This window comes from Trichogramma pretiosum, unplaced genomic scaffold (genome assembly GCF_000599845.2).
Source record: "Trichogramma pretiosum strain Unisexual culture from Peru unplaced genomic scaffold, Tpre_2.0 scaffold100, whole genome shotgun sequence".
NCBI classification, from domain to species: Eukaryota; Metazoa; Arthropoda; class Insecta; order Hymenoptera; family Trichogrammatidae; genus Trichogramma; species Trichogramma pretiosum.
The window spans coordinates 421351-442084 of NW_019640801.1; the positions used below are offsets into that span (position 1 = coordinate 421351).

The following is a 20734-nucleotide window of genomic DNA, read 5'->3' on the forward strand; positions in this document are numbered from 1 at the left end:
CGTGATACAAATAACACGTATTATATCGCCATGTTTACTTTCTCGTCAAAACTTAAAAATATACTTGCATTTGTGGCCTAGTTTCTCATAATAATACACGTTCGATTTTTTCCATCGTCAATGACACGATTGTACAGTTTTTTTATTACTCAGCCTGAATAGTCTAAAGTAAATAAAAAAAGCTCCTTTTCTAAAATTCATCATCATTAGGTTAAATTCTTTGCGTTATTTGCACTGAAGAAATCTAACGGATAATCAAAAGAAGATCGAATTGAAAAACGACAATTTCAATCCATATGATCCCTGGATTTAATTGCTACATGTAGGTCAATACCGTGTCGCACTCACTGCGATGATTAGCGGATTCGGCGAAGCATCGATATAGCAACGATAAGAAGTAATAGCGAACATTTACATGTATTTTTATATAACCCGTAACCGAGGTGAATTTATAAAACACACCGATTCAGCTCGAGCTGCAGGTAGATATGTAATAACGAGTGGCTCTTACACGCTTCGGCAATCGTACGAGACGTTGGCCGCCGAGCGGCTATTCGTTTGTTCTTTGAATTAACGCGCTAGAGACACGATATGAACAATACGTACGAGAGGATAAACGACGCAGCCAAGCAAAAGAAAGAGAAAGAAAAAAATGAAGAATAAAAACCCATCAAACGGAGTACATCCTTGGCTATAGAGACTTTTTTATACTGCACAAGTTGGAGAGTACAAAATCCTCAATGCATGAGTTTGTTGGCGCGTGTATTATATGCGGCCAAAGAAGGATAAAGTTTTTTCTTGGTGGTTTCTCGTGCGTGCCTAGTCGTGGAAAATGAACTTTGAGAAATACTCTTGCACGCAAACGAAACTTTTTTTTACAATCGCTTGAAAAATTAAGTATCTTTGGAAAATTTCTCTCCTTAAAAATAACATTTAAGATAAATGGATAATAATCTTTGGCGGACAAGCTCTTTCGTACTTTCACCTGACACAATTCGCGCCGCGCAAGTGTTTATAACAAAAAAAAGTCATGAAAAAAATTCCGAGCTGATCGTGACAAATAACAAAACGAGCTCAGGTTGTTCAAAATTTTACACAATCCAATCTATTCGTCGTAGAAAGTTTTTCGCGTTGAAAGACTCTATGTATAAGTGGATAAATGCATACGTCCATATGATACGTGCGCGCAATTACCAATGAATATTCAATGAGCTTATTAAATGTAACTACGAACAATGTAGAGTCTGCGATATATGTGTGTTCGCGAGTAATCGCGATACAACGAGGTAACGAACATCAAATAATAATCATCCCTCGCGAGTGTAATCTATGCACTCGAGAACATTTTTGCGCATAATTTTGTTCGTCCTTCATAAAAAAGTTTTGTTTAGCCAGCTCGACTACCGGTACATAATCTGTCTCTCGGCGGAATAATGCCATTTTTAAGTATTTTAATACGAATTATTAAGCAATAAAATATAATAACGTTTATGTCAAGGTAAATATTTTCACAATGCGACACAAGAGAACGAGCAAACAGAACGTGATACAGTAAAGACTACGTTTTTTGCCTTTTTTTCATCTACTGTTATTTACGCTTCGCATACAACAGTGGCGAGCAACGGCATGACTTGACATGCGTATCGTACGCTGGTGTAAGAAGTGAGAAAAAAAACAAACAGGTACGTTAGAAAAATTATACGTATACACGCACGAAGCCTGGTATGTTTAATCTCGAAAAATAGTTTGTGAACAGTTGTATTTTGACTTATCGAAGCAGCATCGTTAAGTCACCGGATTGTTGTCGCGTTCAACGCGTCTTTATACTATCAGTGGCTTTCGCTGCTGTAATTTAACTAAATGGCGAAAACAATGTCTGTGTCAATTGCATCTTGATGAATAGATCAAATGCTAATAATAATAAAAAAAAATACGTTACTTTCTTTTCGATGAGTCACGGAAACAAAAAGCCGCATGCAGCGCAGCTACTCGCAATTCATGTGAAAGAGAAAAAAGCGCCGAGTCATACGGCTGTCCGCGCATAGCTGCACTAGCGCATAGATATATACTGCCGCAAGTTATTGCAAATTCAGAAAAATCCAGGCCACAGTCGACAACAGATGTGTCTTGGCGAGAGTATGTGTGTGTGCACATATAGAGAAGCGGCTTACAGGTCGAGGGCTTTATTCCGGAAACGCAGACAGCAGACGCTCACGCGAGGATGCCACAACCAGCACAACCAACAATCATACAAAATCTGTTCCATCATTCAAGTTTCCGCCACATAGCACTCGCAAGCACACGGACTCGGGAGGGCATCGGAAGTTACGCAAGTAGCTCTACGTGACTGACTGATTTGATTCACTTCTTTGCTTCCGAAGAAAAAATATATGTGCGAATCAAGGCGCGCGTGTGGACATAATTAAGAATAACAGTAGGCCGCGTGCGTCGATGATCTTGCCAAGTAAAGCTCCCAACCGAAAGCGATAGCAATATTACATGGCTCTTACAGAAAAATCTTCAAAGATGTGACAATTGCACGATAGAGGCGGGATGACCATTTGAAAAATTGCTTGCTCATTCGGGCAATGGCATAACTCGATGATCACATACTCGTGAGCGAGTATAATGTCTAATGCTTGTTTGGCCAAGTAATCATTCATATAATATACGTAAAATAATCATTGATCGAATCAAGCGAGCATTGCAGATTGTATTCGCAGATTCTATTGCGTAAACCATACGGTAACTTAAATCATTTTTATGGCTAAGCTTGTTAAATAAAGCTCGTTCGCGAGATAATGATTTTTATGACTTATTTATATGCACGAATGCACATGCCATAGATCGACGCGCATCCGCCTGCAATTACAATTGACCTACATAATTATTTTTATTCGCAATTCGATTATGAAAATTTGACTGAAGCAATGTCGATAAGTTTAATGGTCTTCATGATTTTTACAACCGATTTCGCTGTGTTACTTACATCACAATGATAATTTAAACAACGAACCTAAACAATAATCTGAGAAATAAACTTCATTCATTTTCAATTGTTGCATTCCATTTCTAATTCGCAAATCTTACATGAGAATAGAAATTTTTGATCTCGACACATTCATTTCAAAGTTTGTTCGTAAGTCCGAGCACAGTTGACGCGTGAAGCACGATTAAAAAGCAGAATATTAGGTCACACTTCCGTACGTTATTAATTTATTGTCGATACAATGAGTGATGAGTTTGTCTTTCTCTCAAGTGATGCCGCAGCTTTGAATTTTCTCTAACAAGAAATTTTTTGCAAGCGAAATCACGATGCTCATAAAGAAGTCTTATTTCATTAAAAACTCTTTCGAACAATTGGAACTCGAATTAATTGAAAATCGGAATTGGAAAGGTCTTTAAGAGTTGACTATTTAATTTATTTTTCGCCTGGAAGTCAACAAATACGTATCGTAGTGCTCGCGAGTTTGTCGACCTTCCCTTATTATAATCCACATTTATGAAAGCCAAAGCAATGCCGAGTGCTGCTATATCCGCACATAATACATATGCGTATATCTGTTTTTCACGTGTGAAAAAAGCTAGACAAGAGTCTCTGTATACATCTCACCGCGAAGAGCTCAGGTAAACTTCCTTCGCTTCTGTCATCTCGCGATATCGCTGGCGTGCGCCACACGAGAGAAAGACAAAACCTCCACTGCTGCAGGCGCGTATAATTAAGCAAAGGTACACACTCGACGTGTACGTTTGTAACAATAAAAATATACGTGTACGTACCTTTAGAATCGTCATCTTGAAAGAGGGAAAATCTTCACGTCGCTCGCAACACAAGAGCCGTGTAGTGTGAAGCTCGTGTTAGCGTGCGTTTGTGTGTACTGCGTATACAGTCACTCATTCAGCCAAAGTAACGCATACACGTAGCGAATATGCAGAAGCGCTGTTTCTGCTGCTGTTACTGTGTCTGACGCGTTTAATTTTAGTAGTGCACATTTTTTGCACGATGTATTCTTTCTCTCTCTCTTTCTCCAGTTACGCCTGCATACGCGCAACTCTCTGCTGCATTCGTAGTTGATACCTATTAATATATCTCTGGTGAGTTTTCTTCGAGTCGATCTACAAAAATTTCGTTTGTTTACACTTTTAATGATCAATGATTCAGACATTAAGCTCATTAGATAGCGGTATTACGTTGCATCGAGTTGTATCGGCTGGTGACTGGTAATTTTTGTCTCATAACAGCTATAACTGTTTTTAGATATTTTCAATATTTTTAAATTTGTGTTCGACTGTTTTAAATGGTTCAAATGAACCTTGTTAACCCTCGATGCGCGTGTATCTATACTTCTAGAGCATACAAGCTATAGCATAGCATATTTTTTAATGCAACTAATTAATAAAGGTTTGATATTAACTTGCGAGAATGAATGTCAGGTAGCAATCGAAAAGAAAGAAACTTTCTTCGTGGGTTTATTTCCAAATATAAAAAAAATCAAAACAAAATAGATGCAGCTTTTAGGCCATTAGTTTGGAAATGTAATTTAGCTCAGCAGCCGATTGTTCTATGTGGCTCGAATGGCATCATTGTTAGAAAAAAAAATATTTTCCCAAGCAGCGGCGCATCATGCAGAATTCGATCGGGTTGGCGGCGCTTACGCGCCTCTCACCATTCTGGCTCTCTGCGGCGCGAGTTTGGGAGAACAGTGCGTTAAGTGCACCCGCGAGTGAAATTCCCGCGTGTCTTGCATTTGTGAGTATGTATGCGTGAGTGTATCTAACCTATATATTGCGCCTCGCGTATAGTTGGCGCAACGAACTACATTGCGCATAAATACAGGCGGCTGCTGCTTCTTGTACGCACACCCGACGTAGGCTTCTTCTCCGCGTAAGAATACCGAGTCGAAGCGAGCTGTTGCGTGCGTAAGACGATAAACTGGGTCGATTCCAAATATTTTAACTAGTGAGTATCTTTTTCCGTATACGAGGCAGAGAGAGAGAGAGAGAGCATTCGGTTACGTTTCTGTCGAAACTTTGAAATTCTTCGCTCTCGGAGTAAGGAAGAAAAGTCAAGAGGCCGACGCCAGCTACATTATTACAGCTAATAAACGAGACGTAAGAGGATATACTGAAGAAATATGCCTGCGTAGCTTCGAGGGTTACACAGAGGAAGAGGGCCCAAAAGTTTCTAGATACCTGAGCTATCACCCTCGTCTCGCGGCTCACCTGCCGCAGTCGCATGTGTGCGCGCACCGATCGAACCAACGAAGGCAACGAGGTGAGCGCAAGCAGGCGAGCGAGACCCGATAGGTGGCTATACGTTGCGTGAACTATCTACTCCTTGCTGCAGTCTGCTCTTCTTCACCCTCGCTCCTATATTATACACGTTACACACGCGTCGCTTTGTACGCTACATATATGGTGCACAAACAGGTGTTATCAGCCGTACGTACAGCATTACTGCAGTATTCATGCTATGTAATAGCGTCAGTTAGCAACTTTTTCTGCGTCTTTTCATTGAAATGATTTAATTTTTTGTTGTCGATTAGCCTGCTACCTTTGTGTGTGTGTATGAACTCATAAATCGCTTGTCCGATCCCATCTTTTTCCCGGTCTTTTGATATAACGAGACGTATTTGTTGTTTCTCATGGACGTTTCCTCGACTCGATACTCGACTTTATATATCTAACATTAATAAGCAGGGGGATTGATCCCCGCACTCGTATTTATTGTCCCTATACAACAACTACAAAAGAACATATGGAAGATACAATTCGGAGATCAATATCATTACGAGTTGAACATTTTTCTTTTGTAATTACGATGAAGCACACTACATAGTTCCGGCTGGAACGAAGGCCAAAACGATGAGAGTAATGAGAGAGCGAGAAAAAGAAAAAATCGCTCAGGCTCGCGCATCACACATGAGCGCGTCTCCACCCACGCGAGCCCATTGCATTCCTCGTGCTAGTGCACGAGCTGCAGTCGCTAGTCTCGAGGGAAATGAATTCAATGAGCATGCCGCACAGTGTCACGGAAAAAAGTCAGAGTACGCAGTTCCTCCATCGCAGTCGTCAATGTGCTTTTTTTTCATTTTTTTTATTTCGTTCTGGAAGAGAGCTGAACATAAAAACTCGAAAAGTGCCATTAACCGTCCTCGTCATCGCTGCTGCGAGACAACCTACGTGTTCTAGCTTGTAAGCCCAGTTTAGAAATACGAAAGAATGGAAAAAAGAGAGAAAATGTTGTTAAATGGCATGAAGCGCAACGTATATAAAGCTGGTAATGCCCATGTAATATATAGCGCCAGTGAATTATGAAAGGGCTGCGTGTAGACTATATCGATGAGGTATTTTGCGGGATTTATTGCCTCTATGCAACTGCCTGCCACTGCCTGACCAGTGCATTAACTTGCTAGACAGCAGCATCGTATTTAACGCATTGTGAACAAGCCTATTTTTGTAACGAGATTGGGAATAAACTTGCACAATTTACGACCGTTTAGAGGCGCATAGTAGCGCATTGACCGGCAGATCGCACGATTTTCCAACGAGACTTCGAATCCAATGGGCAATGCAGGACACTAGGAACTTTGACGCGGCGTCGGATAAAGTAGCGTCTGGAAAAGCTGTCAAAAGATGACTCTTGCTAATGCCTGACTAAACGGATGGCGTCAAATAGCTACTGCTAAGCTAGTACATTTTTATTTCGATCGAGCGTCTACATCGAATCATTCGTCCTTTTCTGTCAGTTTAAGCCTCGCATGTTTTGTTTTCATAAACCCAATGAGCCAAGTTTTTTTTTCTTTTTAAAATTCTTCGCGTGACACAAGAGCTGGTTGACTCATGCGAGTTATGCTCGAGTTCTCGTAAATTGTCACGTTCAAAAAAAGTACGAAGCAACTGATTGTAAAAATTTTTACAATTAGCCCTGTAAACATGCAGAATATATCGTAAAATATGCTGGAGTGTAACACGTATGTAAATTAAAGCAAGTCCGAAGGCTCATCAGCTCTCTGTGCCGCGAAACCCAAGTAAGCAGTAATTAACGAACTAAGTTCCTGACATGGCAGGCAGCATAATATAAAGTTATCAAGTAACCGAACGACGATTTCACGTGAAAAACCCCCTGAACACAACACGGACTTTTAGGGCTATGCCTATACATCATAATAGCGAATTGGAAAGTTGATGGCGAATAGTAAGCTTCTTCCGCGCATACGGTGCGTATTTATGGGTGAGTAGTGGCAGCGGCCTCGAAATCTAATCGCAGCGAAGCAAGTGGCCGGTGTTTCGGTGCGCGAGGCTTACTTGCACGCTACATATACGCCTACGAAAGATTATTGCTCGCCTCGCTCGCGATACCATCGCTCCTCGACCAAACGTTAAAATGTAAAAAAGCCAAGCGCGCCCCGTGTGTGTGTGTGTGTGTGTGTGTGTGTGTGTGTGTGTGTGTAACGTGTACGTGTGCCTGCGTGTGTATTGCGAGCCTCTGTTCGTACACTGTTATGTCGTGTTTCATAGTTACGCTCACGGCTCACCTCCTGACAACCGAGCAAATACGTAAAAATGCGGACTGTATAATTTTTTCAACGTTGAAAAGAACGAGAAAAAAAATTAAAATAATTTAAATGCACGTGCGGAGCATGGGATAAGTGTAATTCGGTATCGGTTGGCATTTTTCATACTTATTTGCGAATGCACTCGATACGTCAATGGAAAATTAGTACAGTAGAACGAGCAATTAATTTTTTTCCACCAAATGTTGCACGCAAATTTCGCCTTGTGAAATTGATTAATGTTCAAGACAGTTTTGCCGCAGTTTGAGTCACCATATTACGTATTATTATCGGGCTTGAAACTATTTTTACAATTAAAAAAGTCGTTGGAATTTTTTCAAATTCCAACGGCCAGCGAGAAGCGCGCATACCGTCAGTTCGATGCAACGTATTATCGTCATGAGCAATATAACAATAGTCGCACGACGCACGTGAGCCATTGTTTATATGAATGTACTCAGCTGATAAATTGCCGAGTCTCGTACCTTTTATTGTTATTTGCTTTTATCTTCGTCGCTGATAACTTTTTTCAAATACACGCGCAGAACAACGATAACAACTTGGCCGGGATGCACCTTCGTGCGTATTCATTTGTGTTTCGGCCCAATTGCACAGAAACAAATCCATGCACACTACACTGTACTACTTGGTAACACAACGATCTCCGGCACATACACTCACTGGATAAAATTCACTGTTGAACTCACCACTAATTGCGGAAAATTGAGGAAAGCAATGGGTCAAAGTTATTGCCGTGAGATTACAGCGCGCGAAAGTGAAGTAAGTCGTGAGGAGCAGCCGAAGCGCGGGAACGACGGCGCCTTACTGTCCCGGTAGTCGGCTGCGATGCCGCTCGCAGTCGCATGCAGCTAGTCGGTCGGTCGGTCGGTCGTCGTCGTCGTCGTCCACGGCTGTATGTACTGCCTTGTAGAGCTCTCCCACCGCGCGTGGCGCTGCGGCAGCCTGCGCCGCTCTCCCAGCTTATGTGGGCGAAATCCTATATTATATTTTCTCTCCCTTTCGGCGTATTTATTTATTTTTACTAAGAACAAAAGTAAGTCATTGCTCGCTCTTCCACATTTCAACAAAACTGCATTATTGACCAAACAATTCTACCTCTTTGTCATTCCTCCAAGGGTATAACACTTATAAGCTGTTTTACATATTTTAAAGCGTGGATCGATACTATTTCTAAAAATTTCACGATCGTGAGTACCTCTAAAGAAAGAAACTCGTCATATATGGAACTTCATTTTTAGAGGATGAGTGTATAAATACATCAGCGGCCCAAGTGAGTTACTCGTAAATTTGCTGCTAATTTTTTCTTAAATTATGCTCTTCAGTAAATAGAGTTCAAGAGGTGTCAATAAAAGTCAAATTGACATCTTCGCATCTGTTCGTAGATCTTATAATAGCATATAGCTATTTTTGAGGGGACCATTTTGTTATTGTACTTCGATCTTGCTTCGAAGAGTTTCTTCAATCGATTGCTTTTCCAAAACGTAAAAACATTTCTCGTGGCGAGCCTCGAGCACTAACAGACCAACTGTTCATTTATGGTTTTTCACAAGTCATCTAATTTTACCGAGAGCCATCGATATTTATGATTACTCGCCAAGAGAAATTCAATTGCTGCATTCATTTAATCTAGGAATTTTATGCAAACATTAACGTCGTCGTAGAAATAAAGTTTGCAACTCTCGCATGCACGAGAAATAATATATATCAAGAAGGCAAATCTTCACGGCGTAATTTTCAACTTCTAGGCATTAAATTCTAGAGTACTATAAAATATTATAAATTTATGTGTGCAGTGCTGCTATATTTATATTAAGAATCATCATCATAATATAATAGCTGTTATATATGGATAATTCAGTCATACTGTAAATGTGTATATTATACATGAAGGTTGAAAAATTACAATACATAACTTATTGATGTTTCTCTCGGCTACATGTGCGCACGAAGGCATTTAACGTTCATTCCTAACTAATTGCAAAGATTCTATGAAGGCCTAAATTTCTCATTTAGCTTTCAAAAGCTGCTGCGGTGTATATAAATATGCCGGAAGGAATTAAAGTGGCGTCTGGGTCAATTATCAATTTTTTTCACTCTTCTCCTCCCTGGTTCTTCCTTTCTTTCTTTCTTTGCGGGTTGTAAAATACTGTGCAAAGTCTGCTACCGACAATGTAAGATTCATCGCTGTGGTTGCTGCATTAAAGTAATCAAGCTAATTTAAACATGTTCATTTTTTTGGGTCCATCACTCAAACCTGTCAATCTAAAATAACGTTGATAACGTCGTTGTAATTTTTATTTTGAATTATAACAGTAAACCTTACTGGCAATGTTGATTTTTGAGTTTCCAATTCTTTGAATTTTTCTAGATTTTGTGTCAAACGAGAAATATTTTCTATTCGATGTCAAGATAAATTACAGTTTTAACCAAGTTTTTTACATTTTTCACATAAAAATGAATCTCACTAGACTCACTCGTTCATTTTCCACGTGAGTTTTAAACGTGAATCTACAAGTATTGTTTTATCAAACAAAAGATGAAATGGTCGTTCAGCATGAAATTTCTCCTGCTTTGTGAGCAATTTTCAGAATGTTGCTCAATAAACAAACTTCATAAGTTGCATAAAACTCTTCTGAGAACTTGTCTGAAAACGACGATTGCATCGAAGCGTACGTGCAGTGAAAAAAGAATCGAAACTATCTCACCTGCATAATGTAAATGCGCGCCACAATATCTAACGGAAAATCTATTTAGTAGCACCGCGGCGTTCAATCGCTGACAGTCTGCGTTTCGTGCAATCGGAACGCAGTATAATCAGCATTACGTGTGCTAAGGATAGACACCGAACTAGAAAAGAATTATTCGCTTGCGTAACTTTAAAAAATGAAAATTAAACAAGAGTAGAAATTATGAAATTACTTATAATTAAACATTTTTTGCACTTTCATCGTGTTTTTAACATAGCGATTATCGGAGACAATCATACGGGTCAATAACTTAGACTGTATGGTAAACATTTTTCCTGTTTGTCATTGGGAAATTCTACCCGCATTTATATCGAAAACTATATTATGAAAAATTCCGATTTTTCTTATATTGCTTGCATGAAATAAACTAGTTGAATCAAAAACGAATGTAAAATATATTACTCTTACAGAAACTTAAATAAAAAAAATTTATGTCACTCTGAAACTCTTTACACCCGGTTTTACCGGTGGCTTTTTATATCAATGTAAAAGTATTTTTCATATCATCAAAATAAACTCATGTACTTAAAGGGACAAGATAGTGTTTGAAGCTGATATTTAAAAATCGAAATAGTTGAAATTGTATCTTTTTTGGTAATAAAATATTTTCACACTACACCTAATTAACCAAAAAATCCAAGCTCTGAAATCTCTTCACGCGACGCGCTGCTGACGTGAGTTTTTCATCAATCTTGATCTGTGGGGACTCAAATTTCACTTAAGTGAAGCAGAATTTTGAAAAATTATTTACAACTGAAAGCCATATTTGATCTCTTGGAAAAGGAGCAAAAATTTTTTCCAAATTCCGCTTTGCTTGGGTGGGAAAGGGTACTTTTTATTTAAAGACTTTGAGATCCCATAAATTAATATTGATGAAAAACTCGCGTCAGAATACCGTGGCCAGTCAATCCAATCACAATATTTAGTATTATAAAAAAAGTAATGTAATTGGGATTAGAGCTTAAGTAGAAGGTTTTTTGGTCAATCAAGGTGTAGTATATACATATTTTACCATAAAAAAATCTAAAGATTATCAGATCGTTACAAACTAGCCACACATTCTGTGTGCTGAAATGAAATTTTTCGAGCAATTTTTTTCAAGAGATTTTTATTTTATATTCAACCGTCATGAATTTCGCAAGAGATCATAAATTCACTTTTTATTTTGTTCTAAATATCCTATAAAATTAACATAAAATAAATCATTGAAAAAATATTGCATGAGCTCGCAGATACAGTGCTGAAAAAAACTTCTGTCGCCCTTCGATCCACTTTCAATATATAAACGTTAATTACACAAAATTAAAAGTTGAACGAAAAATACTATTTAAATAACGAATTCTCTCATAGTTGTGTCGGTGTAGTTGAAGAGAAAAAGAAAAGTAGGCGTGGGCTTTAATAAACGACCCAAACAGTTGCCATCACTAGTGCACAATCGAACATTTTATGTAGATAAATTTAAGCGCTGGAAAGTTTCATTCAAACCGCAAATATCGCTAAAACTTTTGAAGCCATAAACCTCACAAAATTTCGAAATTTAAAAAATTTATTCGATTATATGAATGCACAAACCCCTTTTAATTACATGTTTATAATTCGTTTTAAATAAAAATAAAACTATATCGATTTTCAAAGTATTGCATTAGTAAAAATAGGAGCCACAATTCTCGTCTAGGAAAGTAAAAACAAAACAATAATTATCGCATCGAGTTCCAAAGTAGCAACTGCTTTACAACTACATTTTTACACCGCCATTGCACACACTTTTGACCTCTATTCTCTAATTCCAGTGAGAGTGGGGATAGAAACTGGTCGTAAAAACGTCTGAGACCAAACATCATTCGTAATTATTTGTTGGCATGCCTTTCGGATAAACCTTAAAGTACTCATCATGTGCACCAAATATTACTGAAATATACATTGTTGTTATGCAATTCACTAATTGATATTGTGTTAAAAGATGACGTTTGTTAAGCTAATACATTTTAATATAGAATAATATATAATGTATTTAAATATAAATTACAGTTAATAAAATTTATAATATACGTTTTCAAGAATAAACGACTCCTAAAATTTTTTTACCTTGTTCGCCATATTCTGATAGCTCTGGAAGCATGCCCCGAGGTAAAGAGAGAGATTTCAACTCACCTGCAATAAAGAAATGACATTTTAAAATTTGTTAAAGTACTACACATATGTAGAAAATTGAGTTCGATCAAAATATTAAATAATTCATCAACTATTATGTAAAAGTACCGACCCATTTTTTAATTTTTAATTTGACTTTTGAGTACGTCTTTTTTATTATAGCCTGTCTATTCTAAATGCTAATAAGTTTTTTAAACTCAGATTCCGCCTATATTTAAGATTCATCGAAACTTGAAAAAACTCTAGTAAGATTCTTTTCAAAAAAATTTTGATTTACTACCTTACTTTAGAATGAAATTTAATTATTTTATCTTGAATACATGTAAACCTGTGCTGCAGCTCAACACAAGCTGCAGTAGAAACCCAATATTGATTAATTTTATTGGTCATTGGACTCTTTTTTATATGTTGTGTCTATAGTAAATCCCAAAATGGAAACCAGTAGCCGATATATTGATTTTATTTTTCATATAACTATTGATCTTATATTTTTTATGAAACGAAGTATTTGAAGCTAGCTAGGTCAATAAACTCTATTTTATTTTAAAATTGGCACGTCAGTAGGTACGAATTACCCTTATGAAAGATTTGACTGTTAGAATCCGACAATAATAAACTTTTCAATGTGGGTTTCTTCCAGAGATCCATATTCCAGCGATCATTCATGTCAAACCTTTTTTTTATACCTTGGACAACCTAAAAAATCAGGTAATACTCATCCACTAATTTTTCAACATTCATAGATATGACTATGCTATCATGTCATTTTGGAACGTAATAGTGCAAACTTAACGCAATACATTATTGTAAATGATATGTAGTCAACGTGCTATACTCAAGTTTCTGGTTGTTCACATAATTTGTTCAAATTATCTTCAATAAATGGAGAAAACAATGTCGAAATTACTTGATATATACTCCTTTTCTACTAATAATATCTTCACAACTAGTAATTAATTTTAAAATGAATTTTGCACTAGTTTTAACAATAAAGTGACAAAAATGTTTAAAATGGCGACAGTTGTAATTTTAACTTAAGTGTTTACTTCAAGGAAAATAATTTTTAAAAGTATTTATCACGAAATACTGTCAAAAGAACACAATTGCTGAGTCGAACTTTGCCTTACAAATTGAAAGATAAAAATTTAAGAAAAAATTTACTTTATTATGAGTTATTCTGGAAAAAAGTATAAGTGATAAAGTAATATTGAAAAATTGTAAGTAATTTTTTCCCTGCCGTAGTTTCCATGAAATCAAAATGATCCATGTCCCCAAAAAAATTTTGACTATCATTAAGTTACAGGTGTTATTCAAATTTTAAAATTTTCTTCAAATTAAAGCTGTCAAATAATAATAGTTCAATTTCACTAAACCATGAACCATAGATGTGTAAAAATAATGGAAGCAAACATATACTTTCAATCTTTAGTAACTGCAACCAGTTATACATAGCGCCACTGCTGGTAACATTTCATGTTCTATACGTATGTGCTAGGTGAGGGATAGATTCTGTTATGAATTAATTGATGCATTCGATTATATTAATAAGTATGAAAACTGGACTTTTCGCTGGTCGATATATTTTTAAAATTAGATTTTTCCGTTATTGATAAACTCCAGATATTATTTGAAATAAAAATGTTAAAAAAATAATCGGAAAAATTCTTTGTGAAGAAACTTACTTTGCTGAACTGCAAGTTGATTTAAATCAACTTTATCCAAGCTAGAAATTTCATTGGCAAAAGTGTGCCGCTGTTTTGATCCTGATTTTTGTTTTAATACGTTACGGGTGGCCCTCCTTAATAACGGCGCTAAATTAAATCAAAAATAATTTTCCTTTTTCATTTGAAATTTTTCTGCTTGTATTGAACGTTGATCAAAATGGGTGAATAATGAAGATGATTTAAGCAGTATGATAACTTTGGAATGAAAGCATAAACACACCTATCAACGATTTTCTATTGTATCGATGAAGCCGTTATAAATGAATAATGAAAATTTTGATTGATTGTGAAGAAACTTGTGCACGACAATTTCAAAAGGAGCTTTTGATACAGAGTATTAATTTTTTGTACATGAGGGACTCAACTAATTCTATACTTTTTTGTGTATATAATATCGAGTAATCTTTTCAATCTAAGTAGTCTCCAAGCAATTCAAAAAGAAAGATAATCCGAATTATTTTGTATCGTAGTCCTAACTAAAAAACAATTCTTTCTTAAAAATGGTAGTATGACGTGTGATGATCCGTGCGCAAAGGCAAAAAAAGGTTTTATTTAGATACATATCCTATCGATTAGAGTAGTAGCAACAAGTGTACTTGCATAATTTATTCTTGAAATTTAGATTGCCAACTTTACTGCTTTTTTCGTTTAATACACTTTTTTACTTTAAATGATGGTCGTATCTTATCCACACCTGCTACCAAATTTACCCTGAGTTCTACTCTAATGAAAACAAAAAATAAAATGACGCAAAGTTATAAAAAAATAAATATAAAATTATTTGTATAGATTTTGTGAAATGAACGTATACTGTTTTCGTTATACCGTTACCCTGCCTATAAGAACAATATTTTGGTGTTTTCCATAATTGTATGTGTTACATAGACCTGAAATAAGATGATCTGAAAAGCCTCAATTATCATTGTTGTAACAGATATCTATAAAAAATAAATACGAAAAGCTAAGTTGACTTGAAATATGAGAACGATGTGTTGTTTTCAAATTCAATTCAGCCATATTTACTTTTTAGTTTTGCAGCTCTTTTTTAAACTGCTTTCACTATAAAATGTCAAACATCAAGGTATATATTTTTTTCTGTCGGTCCGGTCCTGTTACTTTTGATTGTTTAAGAGTAATAAGTAAAAATATATTGCGGAAGTTTCACGAAAATATTCGGTTATAATTTTGCAATGCCATTTTTTAACTGACTTTAGTATCTCCTTAACGACTACGTAAAAAGTGATAAATATAAAAATTGCGCTATGCATTTGTTACAAATCATCCGTTGAGTTTGAAGTTAATGACTTTTGATAACGCATAGCTGCACAGAAAATGTTTGTCTAGGATGTTCAAAGTACGCCTGTGTTTAGTGATGCAAAAAAGAGATCGGCACTCAAAAGTTCTCATTGCTTTTTTCAAACTTGTGGAAGTAGAAACAACGAAAGAAGATGATTCTAACAAGAATCATAATTACAATTATTTTGACATCTAGTTATATTCAACTTTGTACTTCAGACAAACCAGGTACTGTTGTTCAATAAGTATAAGTGACGTTTAGAAAAATAGATAAAATCACCAAAAAATCAGTTTTTGAAAGATTTTGCAAAAATCTAGAATTACAAAAAGATTTCTCTGTAATTTTAATTTATGTTTTTAACACATTATGTGATGACTTTCATTGGACCTTATAATTTTCTTATTAATTCAATGAAAGGTGTTGTATGAAAATAAATAATTGGATTTGTTTTATAATGCGTGTAATTGTTTCAATATAAAAAGTCAATGATTGATCTTTTTCATTCTACCGATTAAGAGCATAACCTCAATGCATTATTATCACCTAATTTATGCTAACTTCAAAAAGACCTTAATTAATTAAATTTATTAAAAATATACCGATTTAAAAAAATTTTTTCGTTGACTTATTATTGTAATCGAAAACTGTCAAAATAGCTAAACGTCTATAATATACTGTAAATAAGAGATTAGAATCTAATATTGATAAAACTGATGAGACAATCCCTCCGCATAATTTTCATTCATTTTACTAACATTTTCTTAAAAAAACTATCAAAATATTGCAAAATCTTTCAGACTCTAATATTTTACTTTTTACTAAAGTAATTTTATTTGGTAGCACGTGGATCTGGCTCGATTTGCAATACAGGAAAGAGGCAATCCCCAATAGACCTTAGACCACATACTTTTTTTCACGACCCATCTAGTTTGCAATTGATTAACTATGATTTTATACCTGAACGATTTGAAGTGCACAATGATGGACACACTGGTAATTTTTTCCAAACAGAAACTTTATAAATTTTTTAAAATAGTTAAAAGATATTGGAGCTTAACTATGCAATCACATTAGTTCATTTAAAGAATTTTATCTGGGCTAATAATTCTCCATTCATGACGGGAAAATCTCTTAAAAATGAAAGATATATATTTAAAGCAGCTCATTTACATTGGAGTTCTGATGATCATTCAGGATCAGAGCACAGCTTAGTTGGAAAGAGGTGTGTATAGGTGTTGGATAAATAAAATAATAATAGTAGTAAATAAATTTTATCGTTCGAAGGTTTGCAGCTGAACTACATTTGGTGCACTACAACGGCAAATATAACTCATCAGAAGAAGCTTCACGACACTCTGATGGTCTCGCAGTGATGGGTGTCATATATGCGACTAGAGTATGTATTTGCGAGAAATTGAATTTTAAATTGTAGTTAGAAAATGATAAAATCTTTAAATCAATTTTGAATATATTGAAATTATAGAATTACCAAATTCCTAATGCAGGGATGAAATTATTTGCATCACTAGCACAAACAGTCAAGCAACCTAAAGAGTCTAATGACGAAGTTGAACCATTTCCATTATCGTCATTTATATCTGAACTAGATGAATTGTACACTTATAGTGGATCTCTGACTACACCTCCGTGCATCGAAAACGTCCGATGGATAGTTTTATCTAAAACAATGCCAATATCGCCTAAAATTGTGAGTTTTTATCTTAATACTTCGCAAATTAAAAAAAAAAACTACGTTTTTCTTGTCGTTTTTAGATTCACATGTTTCGGAACGTAAGACTCAGTGATGGACATAAAAATAATGTGAGACCTTTGCAAGCACTGAATAATCGCGTTATTCAGCTGTACAAAATTTGATTTAGATTATTTTTAGTATGTCAGTAAATTATATTAAATTATTCACAGATCCTAAATATTATCATTATAACATTAACTGGTCTAAATAAAAAATGCAAACTACATAAAAATGTAAATGCTAAAACTATTATATTGATAAATTAATATACACTTTAATTATAGTTTATAATAAAAAATGCAGCAACACTAATCAACTAGTAAAACGAACACTTTCATCTGCTAGTATAAAATGTTCTGCATGCGATAATGAGTGGTAGGGGTGAAAATTCATTGACGTACGAGTGGCTGTATAAGTAAAACACATATCACACAGATAAAATTAAATTTCCGGACGCATACTTTCATCTCACATTTTATTTGCGATAACTCCGAAAGGAAGCAAAAGTCTTACTGGTAGAAATAGTTCTGGATTTCCTTGGGGTGCTCAAAGTTCGGATATCGAATCTCATTTCTTATCCACCCACGCATCATAAATATACTTGATAAAATCTCACAATTGATATCAAAAGTTCTACGACAAAATTACATCAATGAAGAATGTCACGAAACACTGAAGTTTGACATTCACTGAATTATTATCAGTTACTGGGTCTAAATTCGAGTTGAGTCATAAGACGACGTAAATAATGATAATAAAAAGAAATAACGCACAAACTTGATGTGGAACTTTGAGGTTTTATGATTGAGTGAGAAAATATGTGATCTTTTGTTATATTTTTCTAACAGCATAAACGAAATATATTTCAAGTTTAATACAAAATTGTATGTTGTGTGTTTATAATTGTAAATGAAGTTGTGGAAAACTCATTATCGCCGAGAAGAAGCATAAGAGTCTGCTCTCGCATTTTTGACGTCTTTTTATATAGCGATTAGTCATACGTAATTATACATACGATAATAATATGTGCAAGACAATCCACAGAGCCCCTTATGAATCAGCTGCTGTGGCTGCCGAGGAATACAGTCTGACGCTGGAAATACACAATAGGAAAGTGTATTTGAGACTTGACACAAACATCCTCTGCGGCATTTGAATAACTGAGTTCGCGTCTGATAAGACTCGTATTCATTGAAAATGATATTATTGTATTTTCGAAAAAGTATCGTTTCAAGTATTTGTCAGGAAACAAAGGTTAGGCTCATTTACAAGGATTTTCAAGAAAGAAAATTCTCGCGGAAATCATTTCTAAACTCCCGTGTTTGTTGCCAATGCAATGAGATGATAAGCACGTGTAATTGATGATGTGACTGAATGAAGCCATGCGTACATATCAATGTAGCAATCGTATAGCTTAGCCAATCAACCTTCGGCTATATAATGAATGAAATGAGTATAATGAATATGAAATATGTCAAAGGCAGATTTAAGCCAAGGAAATGAACTCACAAGAGCCCGGTGAACTGGGCGGACTTTCGCTGTCGAGTTCCGATTTGCTTTTCTTTCTCGGTCGTCGCAGAATCCAATACCAAGATTTTTTGTGACTCATTCTGGACACGCTGTATTAATGAGCTTGCTTGGTCAATTTGGTGGTACTAATTGTCGGCGAAGGTAAATTTAGAGCGACGCGCACGTCACATAGACTCGATATAAGCTCTATGATTAGGAACTTTGCACCTCGGATGCAGTTTACAACTTGCTCACTGCACGTATCATTCATTTGTGCACTAACACATAGCAACACAATATCACTTTGTTTCACGTTAACACTTTAATTGATACGGACCATAGATCACTTCATAAAAATAAAACCAAAGTGTACGGAATCGAGGATTTTAATTCGCAATAGATAAGGCTGAGAATATTATTACGTTAATATGACTTGTTTGTTTGAATTTTGATTAAACTTTTGTATGATTCATTTATTAAAGAATTTCATACGCAATAAAAATTTTAGTTGCGAGTAAATTTAATTGTTGAATCTTCAATAAATAAATAGAATTTAATGCTTGGCATGAAACTATTGCGTGTAAGTGAGCACATGAAGTCATATCAATGACAGTGTTTATCGTTGGTATGCAACTATCGTTGATATGCAAACTCTGATCAATCACTTAGAGAGCAGACATTTACGTTAGACATTTTCCATAGACACTTGGTAAAATTCGGAAGGTAAAATTGTAATAAAAATGAGCTCGCAGGAGCACGAGGCTCGGCCGCGTTCGTTCACGCACGTCACTTTGTTTCACTGCACGCACAGCAAATCCGTAAACATCACTGGCGCAAATATCTTGGCGCGTGCTGCATCAACAGCGCGCAGCACGCATATCAAGAGCTTGACTTCTTAAAGCAGACTGAGAGAGGCTCGGGCGCGCGTGTTTGTGTGTGCATGTGAGAGAGCCAAGCGTGTATAATGTGCCGGCCTACTGCCGCGCGATTAAATTGTGACGGCAGTTCTTGGGCGAGCGTGTGAGTACGTGTGTACACAGCTACAGACACATACGCGCAGAGAGACAATATAACTCGTGCGATCGGCCAAGAGGCACGAGCCGCTGCTCTGGCCAGCCGCCTATGCCTGTCCGACGAGGCAGTTCCATTCGAAACTCTTTCTCTCTCGCGCATGGCCGAGGGACTCGGCTCGTACGAACGGCAGTCAAAACGTAGCAACAAACACGCGTACGTATAGAGCAGACATCAAAATATTACTCCGGCGAAGGAACAATAGTCGTACTCGGCCGCGAGATCGTGCGATGCTCGATTGCCAGGCCACAATTCGCGAGTTCACACGCCTGTTGATGATGCGCGCCGTCGAGTCGTCGTGACGCTTAAAACGTGCAATGTATGAGCATGCGGAGTTTGGCTCGATTGGATGATTGCTTGATTATTATGGCCAAACGAGTCAGCCACGAGCGTCGAGCGTCGACGTTACGGTACATGCAAGTGCGAGCTTTTTTCAGGTCGGCTGTGCGAAAAAAGTGCTTGCTTTCGAGGAACGAGCGGATCATCGTTATACCATCGCTTGCATCGCTCAAAGTCGCTCCAATGAGTAATTCGAAGCTATAATTTAGCGATAATCAGCTCCAGGTAAATCGCTCGTGCAATCGTAATCTAGGCGATCCGCGGCGTTTCTGCCGATCAATTTGTTGTTTTCCGCATTGCTTACGTAAAGCTGCCTCGCTACCGACTGCGCTAATCACTTTGCGCGTCTTTTTTCATTGGCGCATTCCTGCGCTAAAAAAGCTGCCGCCGTGTATACCTGCACTTTTCCTTTTTTTGTGCCTACATCGAGCTGCGTCGTGGTTGAAAATCGTCGCAACTTGCGCGTAGAGAATAAGCGCGTCCCCGAAGTAAATAGCCCAAGGTACGCGACAAGTATTATGTAACTTGCATTGCGCTAACTTCTTCTCATTTTACGTGAAAATATA

The 20734-nt window shown here is 36.5% G+C and overlaps 2 protein-coding genes across 6 annotated transcripts in view; one reads left to right on the forward strand and one right to left on the reverse strand.

Moving 5' to 3' along the window:
* LOC106649480 (disabled homolog 2-interacting protein) overlaps positions 1–20734 on the reverse strand; it is a 130497-nt gene that overhangs the window by 88142 nt on the left and 21621 nt on the right. Inside the window, exons 1-3 of one of the 5 annotated variants that reach the window (XM_023458833.1) lie at positions 18759–19718; positions 14158–14286; positions 12410–12475 (exon numbers count right to left, since the gene is read on the reverse strand). The exons of 2 other annotated variants lie outside the window; for them this stretch is intronic. In XM_023458833.1, coding sequence (XP_023314601.1) covers positions 12410–12475; positions 14158–14286; positions 18759–18858 — 295 coding nt within the window. In that variant the 5' untranslated portion in view covers positions 18859–19718. Of the gene's footprint in view, positions 1–3780; positions 4117–8041; positions 8392–12409; positions 12476–14157; positions 14287–18758; positions 19719–20734 lie in introns of those variants that run through there. 2 more of the 5 variants (XM_023458841.1, XM_023458843.1) reach the window with 2 other exon arrangements.
* On the forward strand, positions 15563–17413 carry LOC106649496 (carbonic anhydrase 6-like). Its single transcript, XM_014366938.2, has 6 exons — positions 15563–15723; positions 16337–16489; positions 16571–16718; positions 16781–16892; positions 16980–17204; positions 17270–17413. Exons 1-6 carry the CDS (start codon positions 15648–15650, stop codon positions 17369–17371), a joined length of 816 nt encoding a protein of 271 aa, XP_014222424.1. The 5' UTR covers positions 15563–15647; the 3' UTR covers positions 17372–17413.

Bases quoted from the DNA above. Each gene is read 5' to 3' on its own strand.
- LOC106649496 (XM_014366938.2), top strand. From the start codon at position 15,648: ATGATTCTAACAAGAATCATAATTACAATTATTTTGACATCTAGTTAT. The intron at 15,724-16,336 runs GTACTGTTGTTC...TTTATTTGGTAG, and splicing joins TTGTACTTCAGACAAACCAG to CACGTGGATCTGGCTCGATT. The intron at 16,719-16,780 runs GTGTGTATAGGT...TATCGTTCGAAG, and splicing joins CACAGCTTAGTTGGAAAGAG to GTTTGCAGCTGAACTACATT.